The sequence below is a fragment of the Stenella coeruleoalba genome (genome assembly GCF_951394435.1).
Source record: "Stenella coeruleoalba genome assembly, chromosome: 6".
NCBI lineage: Eukaryota > Metazoa > Chordata > Mammalia > Artiodactyla > Delphinidae > Stenella > Stenella coeruleoalba.
In genome coordinates this window covers 42,354,201-42,374,198 of record NC_137151.1, presented here as the reverse complement: position 1 = coordinate 42,374,198, position 19,998 = coordinate 42,354,201, and the positions used below count along the sequence as shown (strand labels likewise).

The 19,998-nt window shown below is 38.3% G+C and overlaps 1 protein-coding gene across 23 annotated transcripts in view; it reads left to right on the top strand.

Annotated features, from left to right (window-relative positions):
- The window catches only part of GTDC1 (glycosyltransferase like domain containing 1), a 494,021-nt gene that overhangs the window by 347,408 nt on the left and 126,615 nt on the right, over positions 1–19,998 (top strand). For all 23 annotated transcript variants that reach the window (XR_013828618.1, XR_013828619.1, XR_013828620.1 and 20 more), the window contains one exon: positions 9,305–9,414. Coding sequence is in view for 17 of the 23 variants with exons in the window: in XM_079923629.1 (XP_079779755.1) it covers positions 9,305–9,414 (110 nt within the window). In the remaining 6 variants the exon portion in view is untranslated. The remainder of the gene's footprint in view (positions 1–9,304; positions 9,415–19,998) is intronic.

Here is a 19,998-nt window from a genome sequence, read left to right as displayed (position 1 = left end):
ATAGAAATAGATCAGGAAGCCTACTCACCAAACAGTTGTTAGTAGTGGTTACATATGAGGAGTAGAATCAGGAAGGGTAAGAAATAGGGGCTTTCAGTGCATACTTCATATATTTCAGAATTATTTTTATTTTATTACATTGAGCATGCATTTTCTTCATTGAAATTTGTATTGGAATCATTGTAGATTCACATACAGTTGTAAGAAATCGTACAGAGTCCCCTCCTGGAACGGCGATGTTACAAAATGTTGAGTCTTCTGTTCCTGTCCCACAGGTCCCTGAGGTTCGGTTCTTTCTTATTTTATATTTTTGTCTATTTTCTCTCTTGTTCACAGTGAGTAAATTCTGTTCACCTCAAGAACACTGATTCTATTCTCTGCAGTATCCTTTCTACTATTGAGCCCATCCAGTGAGTTTTTAAATTTCTATTCTTGTATTCTCGGTACTGTTATTTCCATCTGACAGATGCTGAGATTAAGCACGGGAAAACCTGACTGTAAGCTTCCTGGCAGTCAGGGTAAAACAGGAAACAAAAATCATGCATCTTCCTATACGAGAAGTAAAAACACAACAATTCTCAGTGATGTCAAAGAATTTCCTAGGCTTCTCCCTTAGACAGTTTCTCACTCTAGGAGATGGACTACAGGAGTAGCTCTCAGGATAACCAGCAAGCAGTTTTGAATGTATTTTCTACACATCTCTTGGAGGGAAATGTTATAATACAAAAGAAAATCTAAATGATTTGTCAGTTTCCAGTTACAGCCCAGATCATGACACTTGACAAGGAGAAACTTTATTACAGAGGGAAACAGAAGGACTTAGTAATGAACTGGGGAAAGAGCTCAGTTCATAGAGCCTCCCAGGTCTGAGAAGTAATTACATACATTGTGATGCTTTAAAAGTATGTGCAACAGTAGCTGCTGCCTAAGTAACATCCTAAGAGTGGGGAAGACCCCATTCATCTTAATTGAGACACTTCGTGGCCTACCAGTTATTTGAGTCATGGATTTCTATTGGCTTCCTGGCGAAAGTTGTAGCGAAAGAGCTCATTGACAAATTAGAGAGCTGAGTGAGATTACTGTATACAATATCTGGGAAGAGTGGGAATCATTGTTGAAGAGAAACAACCTGGGGGGTCTAAGCTTTTAGCAGTGGGGATATTTAAAAGGAGATCATGTTGTGAGACCTAGTGGGAAAAATGATTCATTGAATATCGTTTTTACTGGGTGGCCTGCTGGATGAAATGAGTGGGAAGATGTAATTGGTCATTAGGTCATTAGATTGTAGTCTAAATATACTATTTGGAAACTAAGCAAGGATTGCTTCTAAGAAAGCAGAAGATGGTCAGTGGTGTCAAATGTAGGAGAAAATACAAGAAGATGAGAATGAAGGGGGGCATAGGTGAGAATTAGTATTGTTAGAGAGCATTTTCATCCAACAGAATTAAAGAGTGGGAGGAAAGTTGTAGGAAAGATACAGGAGGTAAGAAAGGAGGGATATAGCTAATATTCTAAGATGAAAGGATCTATGAAAAGTCACCTAGAAATAGTATATTATTGGAACTATTGTCATTGATAAATGGTGTCAGGTAAAAAGGATAACTTAAAAGTGCCTAAGACGTACATGAAGAAATTGTGGAGGAGGGGATAGGATCACAGGCTTTAGGAAGGAAACTGACCATGAGAACACAGATTTCTCAAAGAGACAAGGTAGAAGATCTAGAGCTCTAATGGACTTTGAATTTGGAAAGGCAGACATCTCTCCCTCTGCTATTAAAAGGAAAGATGAGAATATGAATGTGCAGATGGCATGAAACACTGATATGCATAAATTAGAATTTTATTTTTCTATGACTTAATTTCTGTGCAATGGCCCATTTCAATATGGTGATGGAAAGCTCAAGCCGTTCAAGATTCTCTGTCTTCCATTTTCCTGGTCCTCATTCCTCCCAGGCCACTGCTGAGGAATCCTTTGCTTTTATCCGTCTGCCAGCAGCCCTGTGACTCTTCCATGACACTCAAGGAAACCATGTTTCCACATTTATGCCTACCATGTCTCGGGAATCTCTCACGAATGTCCTTAGTACTGTGTGCCCAGATACATACCCTCAGACATTCACTCTCTGGGGTCATGCTTCTTCCTTGGCTTCTAACCCAGGAAGTGTAGTTCGTGGCCTCAGGGACTCTCACAGTTCTGTTTTCCTCAACTCTCCCCCGTCAGTCCCCCTTGTTTCTTGTCTAGAGGTAGAACAGTGACACGTTGTGGGAGGGTGTATGCTACTGTCACATAGCATTTTGCTTAAGTACTCGTACCTATCTGAAGTCCTTACCATTTCTACAAGGACTTTTGCTTCTGTGACCAACAAAGAAGACTGCCTCTTTTTTTGGTAGAGGTTGGGGGGCTTTTCCCTTGTCTCAAGCCTTCCTTGAAGCAATGAACATAAAACATCTTAGTTTCTTGAATGTGTTCAGGTGGAAGGGAAATGGAATAAATTGGTTAACATTTCTAAAATATTAAAATACCACAAATACCAAAGATGAAGCGAATGAGAGTTTATTGTGTATCTGTAGGGTGCCAGGCATTTCTTCATCCCTAACAACTAGCATTTTATTTTATTTATTTATTTTTTTAATTGGGGTATGGTTGTTTTGCAATGTTGTGTTAGTTTCTGCTGTACAGCAAAGTGAAGCAGAGTTCCCTGTGCTATACAGCAGGTTCTCATTAGTTATCTATTTTATACATATTAGTTAGTGTATATATGTCTAACAACTAACATTTTAAATGTAGGTATTATCATTACCCCATTCTAACGGTGAAGAAGCTGAGGCTATGTGAGGTTATATAACATACAAAGAGTCATACTGCTGATCAGTGGCAGAGCCACTTGTCTCTGAACTGTACCCTTCACTCTCTCTCTGAAAGTAAAGTTGAAGGGCAGAATGCAGTATGAGCAACATTCAGAGAAAGCCACAGTGGGTATTCTTGGTTTTAGTCACCTGTAAGGAAATGATGGTGGGGAGGGCTGGTGGAGTTACAGAAAGACAGGCACTGGTAGTATCAGATGGAGGAGAGGCTGAGAAGTTGATGGCTCATAAGACTATGGGTTGAGTTCTATTTGAAGCACCATTTTAAAAGCAGAAGCAGCACCTGTGGCAGGAAACCCAAACTGACAATTGTTGTCAGGCATATAGAGGGAAGTGAAGAGTTTATGGTCCTAGAAAGGATGATAGAGAAGTAAGTGATCATAACGACTAACACAAGCTGGTAAATAGAAGCCTTATGTTTTGGAATAAAGAACACATCACTGAATTTGGAAGTAACACGGTACTTCATAATGAGGCAGCAAAGGTGGAGGTTAGCAGGGTATCAGAAAAGGTGAAGAAATTTGAAACCATGGTGTTGAGAGATCGTATAATTCCATATCACTTCCTGTTATTCTTATTGCCATCTCTTATCCAATGGGTTTTAACCTCAAGTAGCAATCTAAGAAATGTCCATCACTTGACGGTCTGGAAACAAAACCATGGACTGAAGGTACCAGCTCTCTTTTTCTTCTCATTATATGTAGGAAGAAAGAAATGGAAAAGTCGAAGACTGTACAGAAGAAAGAATATGACTTTAGAGTGATGAGACCTGATTTCAAATACAAACTCAGTCTCTTCTGTGTGATCTTAAATGAAAGAATAGTTATATTTCTATGACCACTTGGTTGAGAGGCTTAATTAAGATGATGATTAGGTGCCTAGTGTGGGGTCCTGCACATAGCAGGAGCTCTATAAATGTAATTTATTTTTCCTACACCTTTATTCATTCAACAAATATTTTTAGAGCAGCTAATTTTATGCCACAGATAATGTATTAGTCAGCATAGGCCACCTTATGCTGTAGTAATAAAGACCCCCTAATCTCAGTTGCTTAAACACAACAGAAGTTTAATTCTCTCACCAACTCAAAGTCTGCTGCATGTTTAGATGGCTTTATTGGGCAACTCTTCTCCATGTAGCAGTCCAGACCACTTCACTCTTTTAACCTAACCATCTTAATACAAGACCTCTGCAAGGATCACTACAACAGAGAAAGTGCTGTCCAGAACTGCTCTTAGAAATTTCTACCTGGAAGTGACACACATCAATCAGCTTGCAATCCATTGGTCAGAACTAGTCCTGTGGCCTCTCCTACTTCAAGGGGATGAACGTGGAGTCTTTCGTGTGCCCAGAAAAAAAGAAGAACCGAATATTGATGAACACAAGGAATGTCTTCCACTCGCAAGGCACTGGGTACTTAGTAGTGAATAAAGCAGGCATCATTTATCTTTCCCTCATGGACCTCTCAATCCAGAGTGACATGCTGCTGGGAAAGTTACGGCATCTGAAAAGAGCCAGGTTTCTGCCCAGGCAAGGCAAGGAACTAGATCAAAGTGATTGCATTCAATAAGTATAAAGTTATGTGGGAAAACAGGAAAGGATAACAGTTGAGTATAAGTGACAAGTATGGAGAAACTTAGCAATCCTCAATAAATATTTACTGAATGAATGTTAAGTGAGGAATAAGAAGAAATTTAGCTCTAAAAAACTAAACGGGAAAGGCGACAGAGAGAGAACAGATACAGGAAGAAAAAACACATGGAAACAGTTTATGCTTTTCAAATGTTCTGAATAATATTTGGGAATAAAAGCTGTTCTTGCTATATCTGCTGCTTCCAGTAAGCCTGAAATATTCTGCTCTGGTCTCTTCTGCCATAGTTGGGCTGCACAGGAATGAGTTCCCAGCCAGACTGTTTCATTCTTACCTAGTCAAGAATGTGGGAATTGTTGGGAGACTTGGACTCTGACTCATCTTCTAGAATGTTTTATGACGAATCAAGTTTGCTTGATGGGCAGCTGTCAAATCTAGAAGTGTCACAGGAAATGAGGAATTATGCCACTATAAATACTAAAAATGCTACAGAGTTAAGCAAAAATCCTTATGAATACAATTTTATGGCAGAATGTTAGAGGTGGTTCCTTAAAGCATTAAAATGATTGACATAAAAAATATTTATTAAAGGAATGATAGAAAACATGTAAAAAAAAAAAAAAAGAGAAACATTTATAATGTAGCCCCTACAGATAAACCCTGTTAACATTTTGGTATAGTTCACCCCAACCTTTTTTCTAGGCACATACATCCATTTGTCTTACAAAAATAGATCATAAAATACGTATTGCTCTGTCACCTCCCTTTTACTTAACAGTATTTCTTGAATATATTTCCATGCCAAAAATATACTTCTACAAAATTATTTCATGGCTGCAGGGTATTGTATCATATGTATGTATCAAAGTATATTTCTTTATCATCCCATTACATTGTTTACAGATGGTTGCTATTATAAACAATGCTGTTATGAACATACTCTGGCTGAATTTCTGTGCACCTCTTTAATTATTTCATAGGGTAACTTTTCTAAATTGGAATTACTGTGGAAAAAGTTATATACAATTTAAGGCTTATTGTGTACATTACCAAATTGCCCTCTAAACTATTGTTGCAATTTACATCCCTACCAGAATCGATGAGAGCAGAAGAAGAGAGTTTAGGAGCCCGTAAGTCTACAAATGTGGTTATAAAGAATTGACAATAACATTAAATGTGTGTTTAATCCTGATAGCTGTTGACAAAAAGGGGCACTCGATATGTTATTTTTATTTTTTAATTTTTATTTATTTATTTATTTTTGGCTACGTTGGGTCTTCATTGCTGCACGTGGGCTCTCTAGTTGCAGCGCTTGGGGGCTACTCTTCTTGCAGTGCGTGGGCTTCCCATTGCGGTGGCTTCTCTTGTTTCAGAGCCCAGGCTCTAAGCGCGAGGGCTTCAGTAGTGTGGCACGTGGGCTCAGTAGTTGTGGCTCGCGGGCTCTAGAGCACAGGCTCGGTAGTTGTGGCACACGGGCTTAGTTGCTCCGCGGCATGTAGGATCTTCCCAGACCAGCGTTCGAACCTGTGTCCCCTGCATTGGCAGGCAGAATCTTAACCACTGCGCCATCAGGGAAGCCCAATATGTTATTTTAAAATACCTCATCCTGTGTTTCATGCTTCATTCTAAAATCATAAGTATGAGAACTTTACATTAGATTTCTTAGAAAGGAATTTAAGACAGATTCACATTCTCTGCTAAATGGGTCCATTAATATTATGGGCGCTAGGATAAGTCCATGGATGATCCATTGGATATCTGCAATGAGTCCCTCTCTTGACAAAATATATTGAGCTCTGTCATTGCTATATCCGTGCCTTGATATATGGCTGGGCTGGATATCTGTGCACATCTTTAATGATTCTCTGAATAGTAGGCAATTTCCCATTTGTCTAAAGAGAAAACCGAGAAAAGTTTTCAGCTAAATTGACTATGTAAACTTTGAGGGGCATGGATGAACTGGCCAAGTGTCTACTTATAATATGTAATCTACTAATTTAGACATAGATAATACTTTAAAGCATATATCACGTAGAATATTTTTAGAGGTATTGCTCTTTTCTCAACCTTATAGTTTATGATGTAGTTTTAGTCTAACTCCCCCTCCCATGCATTCTTTTTTTTTTTTTTTTTTTTTTTTGCGATACACGGGCCTCTCACCGTTGTGGCCTCTCCCGTTGCGGAGCACAGGCTCTGGACGCACAGGATCAGCGACCATGGCTCACGGGCCCAGCCGCTCCGCGGCATGTGGGATCCTCCCGGACCAGGGCACGAACCCGTGTCCCCTGCATCGGCAGGCGGACTCTCAACCACTGCGCCACCAGGGAAGCCCTCCCATGCATTCTTGACACCAGAATGGTACCACCTTTTCAGGCAGCTGGCATGTTTCTGCCACCTGTCATCTGGAATTCAGTCTAAGCGGTTTGGGGTTCAAGATTGTGAAACCGTATGATGCCATCACTGAAAATCTTTTCTCTGGCTATAAAAACCCACTTACTACTCATAGTCTTCAGTAACCACTTACTCTATTACTTTTTTTAGTGATCTTTAAAATACTTGTTTTCAAAAACACTTTGAATTTTTAGGTCATGTCTCCCAAAATAATTACTAACTCAGTATTAAATCCCTTGGCTTCTGTTTTTACCGGTCCCATCAAGCGAATGACTGCTAAAACTACCCAAAATTCTCATCAGTTGGCGTCTCAAGTTAATGCTATTTCCCTAAACTGTACTTTGTTCAAAATAAAGTAATTGAGAGAGTGCCTGGTATTATGAGAGACTTTATAAGGACTTTAGATAAGATGCCTCTTTTTCTGAGGGATAATTATATGGAAGAAGAATCTCACCTTACATTCATCCATATATTATAGTTTAAACAAAAAGAGAGGGGATTCATGCAAATCTCTTTTGTGTTCTTATGCAAAGTGACTATTGAATATGAGAGCTTTTGTCCACCTATAAAAAATATCTTAAGACTATAGTAGGATTGTCATGCATTTATCTTGTATAGAAACACTGAAAATACAGGTTCATGAAGCCTGCTGCTTTGAAAATATTCACATTGGAATCTTTTAAGAACTACAGCTTCTACCCAATTAAACCTCCTTCCAAGCCCAAACCACATCTACTTTTACTTTAATACAAAACAAACCAACCAACCAACAAACAAGCAGCAGGAAATATTTAGAATAGATATTCTCTCAGGGGCCCATAGCCAAAATTTTTGGAACTCAAAATGAAAAATTTAGAGAATTGAGTGGCTAGATTTCCCTGTAGTGTTACTCCCTCCTTAAAGTATATTATGTTATATTGTTTCCATTCTTTTCATCTACGTATTTCCAAGAGATTCAGAGTAAAATAACATATATTACAGGTCAGGTGGCAGCTGTTTGATATGGTTGAAGATAACATATGGTGTATTCTTTACTTTAAACTGTTTTGAGTCTTTTTTCTTGCCCACAGCAGTAGTATATGTGAGAATTACCCCAGAGCTTCCCAATGGTACATGTGTGTAATACCCATCATCTTAAAAAGCAATGAACATTTTGCCACTGCATTCTTTATTATTTGAAGCAAATCAAACTGAGAGCTTAAAATAAATTGTTACAGAACTCTAATTCTATAAGATCTTACAATTCCAGGAGATTATACATGCCGTTTTAAAATGTTAATCAGAAGATGCATTTGTTTTAATTCTTGATACTGAAAATATTGACTGAATTGTGAATTAACACATTTAGGGTTGCAGATGTCATTTTTCATGAGATTTCCTGAATGATATAATTTTCATATTTCATATAGCAGTTTGATCAATTTACAGATTTATTTTACATAATTAGTTGGTAAATGAGAAATTCAATTGCTGATATATAACTATTTCTCTGAAATATAGAAAATAAGCTTAAATTCTGAATTATAAATGAAAAAACAAATATTTTGAAGACATCTGGTCCACATCTGTCTGAAATAAGATAATTTAAAACAGTGTAATTAAATGCAAGAAATACTGAAATATTCACACCTTAGAATGTAAAAAATAAGTCATTCCATTTTAGTGTGATTTCTTGAATTGGTGATTTTTTTAAATTTTAGTGTCCTTTAACCTCTTATTCTGTCATTACAAAGAAGACTGACAAGCTAAACAAACAAAAATAATCCATGTTTTTCAAAGCTTCTACTAAATGAAAGAATTATCTTTACTACTATTCTTTTATGCGTTGACTAACCTCCACTCCTAAGTTAATACTCAGCGGACTTAGACTCAGGCCTACCCCCTTTTGATGTATTTATAATTCTCCATTCAATTATTAAAAATAAGAGATTAGTGAGAGAGTCTGTAATCTCACTCCCTAAACTGTGTGTTCCTTGTGGACACAAAGAGGCTCAGTAAATGTGAGAGAGAGGTACTCAGACTCATGGAAATGAAAAGCATCTTTGGTACATTCTCATGATCAGTAGAGAATCGTCCTTTGAAGACTGGTCTTTTCTTTTGTTAAAAACCTGTGTTAAGTGGAAAATTAACCATTTTAGGAGAAAGGAAAATAAGGTAGACTTTCTATAGTCTAACCAAAAAATGTGAAAAAAACAGATTCTCCTTTAATAAAAGGCTGCAGAGCCTTGAGACTTCAATAGGACTGGGTTTTGATCCATGATAGAGAAATTAGATTCATGAAAACACTCAATACTAATGCTACAGTATAAGGGTGAGGGAAGATCTCAGCTTGGATGCCAGAGGCTCTCCTAACTAACGGTAGACCATGAGAGGAATTGATACTATGAGAAGTGAAAATACTTTTCCTAACACATACCCTAAGATATCACAAGTTTTGTTTCGTGTTTTTATTTCCAGGGAGCATGATAAAGATCCAGAGAGTTTTTTTAAGGTATTGATGCATCTTAAGGACTTAGGACTCAATTTCCACGTATCTGTCCTTGGAGAAACCTTCACAGATGTCCCAGGTATTTCTTTTGAATTTTCTTGTGTGTATTTTTATAGATGACATAAGCTGTACAACTTAAGTATTAATTTCCATGTTTCCCTTTGTTAGAATAATCAAGATGAGCACCGTTAACCAAAAGGTTATACGATGGCATTAAAGTGTGATTCAATTAAAAAAATACTTAAGTAAGCATTCTTTGATTTAAGTTGAGAACGTGAAGTCATCTCTTTTATCAAATATAGTTTATACAATGCATCCTGATGTAAATAACATATATTGCCTTAGGCATCTTAACACTTAAGGAAAGTGGGAATTTGTAATTGGATATACACCCTCTCACCTCTGGTGCACTGGTTTGATTCCTACTCACATTGGTAATGGCTGAAATATACTACCATCTGTTAGGTGGCCTGTGTAAAGCATTTTGGCATCAAACTTGTAATGTGGAGTAGACACATATCATAGTTGTCATTGGTCCATGCCTTTTTTATTGAACTTGAGAAAACAAACAAAAATCCAAAGCTGATAGCAGCAGGTCTTCTCATCCTTAATGCCACATGGAGCCTGTTTCAAGCCATTTCCTTCACCCTGCATCCTCACTGGGCATGTTTGGGTCAGTAAGATGAGCACCACCGTCCTAAGCACTTAGGTGTTCATATTTTTTAAGCTTTGGGTATTCAGCTTTTTTTGTAAACTCCAAGTATACAGACAAGAAAAGTTCAGAAATGGCCTCTGTCATCATGCTTTATGACTCTTAAGGACCACTTAAAGTTTACCCTCACTTAGCAAGTACTTTTTGATTCTGGTACAACACAAGGAAGTACACCCAGCTTGTACCTCAGTAGCTTCATCTGATGTGGCTCATCCTCTGCCCCCTGCACTTACAGACACCAAACTTTTCTCAGTTCCTCTAAGATTCCAGCCTTCTTTAAACCTTTGCACATTTGCCTATTTGTATTTTATTCATTCGCTCTCAGCTCAAGGGCATTTTCTTTCAATGTGAAGCTTTGCAATGGTCTCATGGCACCCTATACTGTTACCTCATGGTGCCTCCCTCAGTTTCTAATCATATAATTTTGTGTAATTTGTTATCTCACTCCCCCCCCACACACACACACATACACATAAACATTAGAATGTGGGTGCTGGGAGGACAAAGATTATGACTATCTTGTTCATCACAGTGCCTCAGAGCCTAGTGCAGTGCCTGGTACAAGGCTGGAACTCAATAAATATTTGTTCAATAAACAGATAAAAATGTAAACTCCCTGCCCTCAAGCAGTTTATAGTTTTCTTGAAGAGGGAACACTTTTGCATAAGGACGGGAAACAGAGGGAAACACAGGATAATGTAATTATATATTCGTACTGACACATGTGACTTAGAGTAGAATGTTAATTTAAGAGCTAGAACTTGAATAGCCAAAGGATTAGGATATTCCAAAAGGGGAAACAACATGGCCAAAGCATAGAGAAGCAAGTATTTTAGATATTGTACTTAAATGAGAGAACAATTTCAGTGATTAGTGCTATGAGGTCACTAAGTAGAATAGAAGATTCTGCATGCAAAACTTAATAAGCAAGTAATACATGGGCAGGGTAGGGCCAAAGTACGAAGGATGAGCAAAGTAGATTAGGTAAAGGTAAAAAATAGGGAGCCTCGATCTTGAACTGGAAAGAAATATGATAAAGCATGTATTTTAGGAAGATTTATCTTGCAGTGATATGTAGGCAGAGCTGCAGTGAGACTCTGCAGCGGTCATCCAAGTGTGATTCTGTGAGGTGGTGGAAGAGAGATTAATGAGAGGGCTGTAGGAGAGAGACATTCTCAAGGAAAACACAGAAAAGAATTTGATAGATGGATGGCTGTCAAGAAAGAAGGAAGAAAAAATCAGCTCATTTACAAAGCTAGTGAGTTCAATTTTGTTTGTGCCAGTTTTGAGGTGTTTGTGGATGAACTGAGGAAAGAGGCTGGAGGATATCCCTAAGCAGAAGGCTTTGTAGCCAGCTTTACTGTTGGATAATTTTAAGCCACCACTACAAAGAAGACTAGGTTCTTACTCAAAGGGCCATGTCCTTGGGATCACAGCTCTCCCTTCCCACACGTTAACACTGAGCTATTTAGATCAGCACTGGGGATTGAAAGTGGATTGGGGAGCAATTAGGGGCCCAAGAACTGAGTGCTCAGTAATTACAGGCTCAATCTTTTACTCACTTTGGTTCGACCTCAACACATACTTACTGAGCACTGTGGAAGGGGGATTTCACAGTGTACAGGACTCAGTCTGCACCTCAGAGAGCCCTGCGTTGGGGAGACACTTACATATAATTAACAGGTACCTAGGATGCTGTGGGATCATTAGGGAATGCTGTGGAAGACCATAGGAAGGATCATATTACCTACGTACACACTTCTGTAACTCCCAGTCCCAACTGGAGCTCCTTTCTGCCCTTGCCTCTGGCCCATCTCTGTCACGTCAAATGTGAATGAATTCTCTTTAAGGCTACAGAACTTCACCTTGCACATAGGAGGAGCCCAAGTTGTTGGCTGGATGACTGAGCCTGGGAGATTTCCAGGTTGTGCTCCTAGAAGGCCACCTTGCTAGTCTTTACTCCAAAGGTTTCTTCACAGGCAGTTTTGTGTAACTTCTGCCATTTGTATCACTGTCCTAGTTTGACAAACACTAATATAGCACTTGCTGTATTTCAGGCATTGTTCTAAGCCATTTATAAATGTTAACTCTTCTTAACAGTCTCATTCAGTATTATTGTCTCCATTTTTCTTAGGTGGGGAAACTGAGGCACAGAGAAATTAAGTGAGGTCACATAACTATCAATACATAATACTTTTAACCACTATGCTGTGCTACCTTTCCATTTTCTTGTTTTCTGACCCAACTGCTTCTCTGAGTTTAAACATTAATTTTTTTTCCCCACCTCACCATCCAGCACTTCATGCAAAGGGTTACCTAGCAGGGATACATTTCTTTGCCTGTTGTCTCTTCTAGGTGCTCCACTAGCATATCTAAAACCCACACCCTAAAACCAACTTATACACTGTGCAGTATCAGCCAGAAGGATAACTCTGAACACTGTTAACATTTGTGAGGAAGTGGTTTTCTTGTAAATAATTGTAATAATAATCATTATTATCCTGTTAATTGCTATTATTTATTGAAAGTTTGCTTCTTGCTTGGTCCTTTGCCAGGTTATTTCATATACTGCTCATGATAATCCCAAAGGCGTAGGTGTTATTATCCCATTTGATAGATGGAAAAACTGAGACTTTGAAGTCTTGAGTCACTTTGATTACACTCCTTATGAGTCAAGTTTTGCTCTTTCACATACAAGCCAAGATGTATTGGAAAACCAAGAAAGGTTTAATACATGACGGCAGGACCATTAAAATACTCTTATTTTTTTCCCTTGAGGTAAGATTTATACATATAACATTGTATAAATTTAAGGTGTACAATGTGATAACTTGATACATTTACATATTGCAATATGATTACCAGTGTAGCTCTAGCTAAGGTCTCTCTCACATCACATAATTATTTCTTTTTCACAGTGAGAACATGTAAGATCTAGTCTCTTAGCAATTTTAAAGTATATAATACAGTATTGTTGACTGTAATCACTACGCTGTATTTTTGATCTCCAGGACTTATTCTTACTCTAGTTGCAAGTTTGTACATTAATTACTCTATAACCAACTTCTTTCTCCTTCCCTCTACACAGAACTGGTAGGGAAAGATCGCATATCTGAGTGATGGCATTAGTGCTAGTGAGTTTTACTGCCCTTTTTTTTTTTTTTTTTTTTTGCGGTACGCGGGCCTCTCACTGCTGTGGCCTCTCCCGTTGCGGAGCACAGGCTCCAGACGCGCAGGCCCAGCGGCCATGGCTCACAGGCTCAGCCGCTCCGCGGCATGTGGGATCCTCCCAGACCGGGGCACGAACCCGTGTCCCCTGCATCAGCAGGTGGACTCTCAACCACTGCGCCACCAGGGAAGCCCATTACTGCCCTTTTTGATGAAGCAGACAATCTCCATTAAATTTCTTTTGAAAATGTTAAAACCACAGTAGAGCAACTTTGTAGAGTCTTCATACTGTTGATTATTTTCAAATTATGTTGCGGTAAGGTTATTATCATCCTTTTTCTGAAAAGTGTAGTAGTTGATTATCGATTCTAGTTTATAGCTACATAGTTTATCATTCTTTTGCATGATCCTTCCATTTTACAAAAGAGATGCTAGATCTAGGATGGTGACTATTCCAAGTGCTCACAGCTGGGCACAGTGGGCGAGACGGGCAGTAGGTAGTGGCAAGGTTAGGAGTAGAACCTGGGAGTCAGTCTCCTCATCCCTACTCACTTCTATATGTGTTCAACACATGTTTTTTAAATATCTACTTTATGCTAAGCACTAAACTAGATGTTTAAGATGAAGTGGTGAATAAAGCAAACATCTTCTGTGATGTTTGCATCACGGAAGTAGTCTAACTCCAGTGCGTTATCCATCAGTTCCTAGAGCGCTTAGCATGTGCCAGGTACTATTAGAAGCCCTTTGTGCATTGCCTTGTTTATTCGTCACAACAGCCCTGTGAATTAGGCACTTTTGTGATTATCATACTGCAGCTGCGAAAAGTCAGAAACAGGGAGGTTAAAGCACTTGCCTGAAATCACGCATCCATCCAACTATCAATCCACAATTCAAACCTTGCCAGCCCACCTCTCTGCTATTCTCCTCTATGTGGAAATCCACAAAATCATCCCTCTTTTACGGGTAAGACAGCAGGAGGTGATAATGGTGGAAAATTCCTGGCTACTCCTATGAAATCATTTCCATTTTCTCTAATAAGCTCTTTGCAAATGGAAAGTTTAAAAACAAATAAACAAAGAACCCCTGCAAAACCTCAAATTCATTTCCTAAAATATCACTCCTTAGCTATTAAAGTGAACTCCCTCTTCTTTCTGCCATCTGTCTTCATCACAAGAAAGGTGTCGAAAACAATATGAAGTGGGAAGATATTCCACATAATACTTGGTATATATTTACTGTTCAATAAATACTATTTGAATGAATGAAAGAATAAGTCTGGCATAATAGAATAATGTAGTTTACATACTGTATCAGATATATTAAAAACCACATTGAAATGATTTCCAAATATTAGAGAGTTAGTGAATGAAAATAGAGAACTCTAAGACTTAAGGAAGTTCTAAGTGGTTTTATATTATATTTTCTGTTTTCATGTAAATGACCTTGATTTAACCTAAATCTATTTTTCAATCTGTTCTCATCTTTCAGTTCTTACATCAGTCAGAATAAGCTAAATTATGCTAAGCTAGCAGCCTTAAAAATCTCAGTGGTTTAAAACACTCAACACTTATTTTTTATTCATGCTCTGTGTTTATTGCAGGTGAGCAGTAGTGTTCTATTCGTATGGTCACTCAGGGTCCCAAGCATATAGAGAGACCCAAGCAACCACCATCACAAACATTACCAGTAACTGTGCCAGATGCAAGAGAAAGCTAGGATGTTCTTTCATTAGCAATTCACTGTTCTGGCCTAAAAGTGACATAGGGTTCCACTCGACTCTTTGGCCAGAACTTGTTGCAAGGCACTGCCCAACTATAAGGGGCGGCCAGGAAATGCAATCCTGCTTTGAGCCCAGAATGGAGGAGAGCAGAAATAGTTGATGAAAAGCACTACTGACCACCATAGCTCTGACCACCATGCATCATGATCTGTGGCCCATCAGAGAGAAAATCAAGCCTACCCAAGATATCTGCCTTAGTCTGGGTGAGTCTATCCGTGTTGAATAAAGAACTTTTAACAAATATGAGAGTACTGCCCACAGCCTTCTTGCTGGAGACAACCCAGCTCGTGTCTGAAGACACATCTGGCAACTGTGTCCCATTAAGCTGAGTTGATATGAAGTCGAGTTGCTCTCTGTGGGAATGGAGTTAATTACCACTTATGGTGATGGCATTTTGGAAAGCTTATAGTGTCAGTTAGGAGTAGTTTTGCCCTCCACCACCAGGGGATATTTGGCGGCGCCCAGAGACCTTTTGGTTGGTACAACTGTTGTGGGGAGGGGAGGGTACTACTGGCATCTAGTGGGCGGAGGCCAGGGATGCTGCTGAACACCCTACAGTGCAGAGGACGGCCCTCACAGCAAAGAAGTATCCAACCTAAAATGTCAGTAGTACCAAGATTGAGAAACTTTGATTTATAAGAATTAAAGTCAGAAGATCAGGTTTGGGACTGGGTCCTGTAGCTTTCTAGGTTAACCTCAGTTAATCCATCTGTACCATACAAAGGGGAAGATGGGAAAGAGAAATAATAATAATAAAACCACCCACCCTATCTACTCCTTTGAGTTACATTGAGGATTTCAAGCACAGTTACATAATTTGGGAGGAGGGAGGGAATTGCTTTCAAAACTACTATGCAGATTTTATTATAAGACTCATGGACTTCTCTTCAGAGTTTATACAGAATGAGTCTTTAATGAATTTTGGATGAAAAGAGGACATTAATGATGCTGAACCTTAAAAGTTCATTCTTGCCATTATTTTAATTATTTTTAATCCAGAAAATTGAAAGGTCATTCTGCCACGTAAAGCATCCATCACACTCCGTGTTACAAATGAACCAAAAAGCCTAGAAGCTCCTCAATGCAAATATTTTTAGCTTAGACCAATTCTCATGACAAGGTCACATTGTTAGCCCTTAAGATGGTATTTTGTTTTGTTTTGTTTTTTAAAGAAGAAGCAGCAAATACTTAAGATATCAAATCAATGGAATGTGTTTGTATACTTAATAATTTCTCACAAATGATAACTCTAAACCAAATACTTTTTTCTATGAACAGCCAAAGCCTTACATCAGGATTCTTCTTTCCCTACATTGTGGGAGAAGTAGTTTTAAGTTTTAGGCATGGGCGGCGGGGAGCAGAACGATTGCAAAGGAAAGTAAAAACCTGAGCTACACTTTTGGCAGACAGAAGTCTTTCTGGTTCACCTTTAATTTGAGGTTAAGAACAGTATGTGGAAAGCTTCTGGTTAGTATCTGGCATGACAATGGTTATTACAGTGATCTTGGCATATTCCTGATCCTTTGCTCTGGAGTCAAATGTAGGATAATTATATAACATTTCCCTCCCCTCCCATCTCCCTTTTCTCTCAGCTCCCAGCTACAATCTCATTTTCAGCAGAGCAGCTTACACTAAGGGGGAAATAATAGAAAGGTTCTAGGAACACAAGTAACTTACATCACATTAATATAAAGGTATAAAATTTTGCTACGGGGGAACCCAGCAGAAGGAAAGCTATTAATATATTGATCAATGTTGAATTGTAAGACAATTGTATATGAGATGAAATAAATGTGCCAGTAAGATTAAAGACATTCTCTCTAGACCATACCTTTCCTTTCCCTTTTAACTTTTTAAAAAATTGTATCACTATCTACTCATTCCCCTAACATACAAGTATTTACTGAGTTCGTAGTGTGGTCTGGCACCATATTGTGGATAGCAAGAGGAGAAAATGTGGTTCCTTTCCTCTAGAATCTTACTGTCCAGGAAAACATTGTAAAAATTACATTTTATTATACCATGCCCTTGTTTATATTGTAACATTTTCAGATAACTTTGAATACATAATTTCATAACCCTTACAGCAATCTAATGACTAGATAATCAAACATGCATTAACACCCTCTGTTTATAGCTGAGGAAAATTATTTATATTCATCCCATTGAAATAACGTGGATCTGAGGTCGCTTTTCAGTAGAGAGAACCACCTTTACCTGATTCTTAGAAATAGGCATAAAATCACTTTCCCAAGAATATGGTTGGGGAAGGCAGTTTCCCAGGAATCTGATTTGAAAATGACGTCTTCTGTGTCCCAGTCCTTTGCTGAAGAAAACAACCGTATATAATGGGAAAGTAGGGAAGATTAAAATAAAAGTAGATATATATGCTCCTGACAGGAAAGAATAAATACTCAGATAGAAATGACAGTATCTCTTAATATTAATTTATGAATTTAACAAGATTCCAATTAAGATGCCCAAATATTACTTTATATATCTTCACAGAGTTGTTCTAAAATTCCTACAAAATAAAGAAATAAACGGGAAGAGTATCAGAGAAATCACTAACAAAGGAGTATTGAAGGAAAACATGTCCTACCAGATTCAGAACATGTATGAAGTTAAAAGTACTCTTTTAAAAGAGTACTTTACCAATTCAAAAACATGATGGTAGAAAAACGGACAAAAATAGAGAATTCCAAAATAAACCCAGCTTGTATATAATTTTAACATCCACCAAACTTATATAACAAAATTTAATATACTTATCCCAGCTTTAAAATATAATATTTTTTAGTGAAAACAAGAAATTGGGTAAAATAAATAACCTCTGTGGAATAAAACTAACAAAACAAAATATTCATGTAAGTAATGAAGTATAGATTTTAAATATATCCTATAGATTAAAGATTGCAAAAGCTTCAACAGAGTATAAGTACCATAACTTACTGAAGTCTTCCTCTGTGCCAAGGACAAGGCTAGGCCTTTTACTCACACAGCTAATAAACAATAGAAGTAGTGATAGCCGAAGAAATAAATGCTAAATCAAATTTTAGGAATAAAATCTTTAATTTTTCCAGCAATGAAATAAGTGTAAATACAGAGAATTTATGAGAGAAAGCGGTTGCATTGACCAAAGCAATAAAAGTAAAGGCATATCCTAACAAAGACTGGCCAGCTAATGGGGAAACATCTGTATGTATGGTAATGGCAATGTAAGTTATTTGTCCTGGGCCATATAAGTTACTATACCCTTTGCGTGATCCAGTAATTTCACATCAGAGAATATATCCCATGGAAGTAATTCCCATGCCTCACCCTCATTGCTACTGCTTCTTTCCTAGTTTTTGCCCTTACCTTCTGGGACCTTGACTCCTACAAAAGCTTCAGATTGGTCTTCAAGCCTCTGGACACTTTGATATTTGATTCAAACACCTACTGTTATTGGTGTTCTTTCTAAACCCAGACCATCCAAGAAGAGAATCACAATAGTATAACAATAAGAATGTGTCTCATAGATTTTTCTGCACAATGAACTTAAATTTCCTGTCAGCGAATGAGGTTTTTTAAACTCTGACCCCAGTCTAATCCCTCATGGATTCCATCTCCCTTTTCCATCTCCTGAGTACATCTGTGCACTTATCCACATCCATGCCTTGTGTTATTGCTTAAATTCCTCTGCCCCTCCACACATAGGCACATGCATACCCTTTCTCCACTTGGCAAAATCCCAACTCCAGTGGTGCTTCTTGTCCTATATCTTCCCTTTTCCTTTCCTTCCCTCCCTAATTGCTCACAGCACCCTTAGTCATTGCATCATTTGCAAGGCGCATATCACACTGCAGTCTGGTCAGTTGTCACTTGGCTGCCATAAGGGGCAGTGGTGTAACTGACCAGAAGACACTTTGCGGGTGAAGAGTACAACTTCTTAGACAGAGACAGCTGCATGGGGCCAGAGTCAGCAACACTCCCAGTTGGAGAGGCAAGCTCCCCTGCCCAGCTCTCACTGATACCCCAGACAAAAGTGAGGTTCCCATTCAGTACTTGAGAAGCTCTCTTTTCCCTTCTCAGGAAAGGTTTGTTAAGTCTGCAGCTGCCCTCCCCTAGCAAATGCTTAGGAGACTCGCTAGACACAAGTAACTGGTAACAATTCACTCCCATTGCTCAGCATATCCTGTGAGAATCAGTCTTTTTCCCCTGATCACTCCCAGACATGCCGTTCCGTCAGGGCTAAACTTTAGGCCTGCTTGAACTCTACTCCTGCAGCTTCTGTAAGTGGAATATTTATCTTTTATATGGAAACCAGAGAATTCATTGCAATTCTCAAGGCAAGATCATTTATCCATCCTACCAGGGGGAAGACCATGAAGATAATGTGTCCTAGAATACAACTCCTAAAACATCTCTCAAGAAATTGTTCTCAAAAGTTATATCTATGAAAACATTACTGAGGAAAAATATTCTTTAATTTTCAAAACACTGTCCTTAAAGTTTATGAGAAATGTATGCTTGGGAATGACACAAGGAAATAGATAAATTAAGTAAATAATGAATGGGAAAAAGTCAAGACATCGGTAGACCAATAGGAAATTAGAAACAGACGCTAATTTTAAAAGCTGTAAATGTATATATGACTTGGGTTGACAGATAGGAGGTCTTGGAATGTGGCTGCTGCACATTGCTTTGGAGTTTTATCTTTTTGAATTCCTGTAGTTGTATTATGGTCACGATTTGGAGTGTGGTATGGTCAAAATAAAATTTACTCCAATAAGAGACTTTGGTGGAAAGCCTGCCTGTTTTACAAATTCATGTTTCCTGCAATGGCTATCAGAACAGGAGTCTCTGACAGAAAGCAGCACAACAGGGAGTGAATATCTGGGTCCAAATAGTGAGCTTTTCCAGCTATATCTCTCCTTGCCCAAACTGTTTCATTTGTAAAATGGAAACCATCACAGATATATGGTGCAGTGGAATGAACACGGTCCTGGAATTTAGAAGGC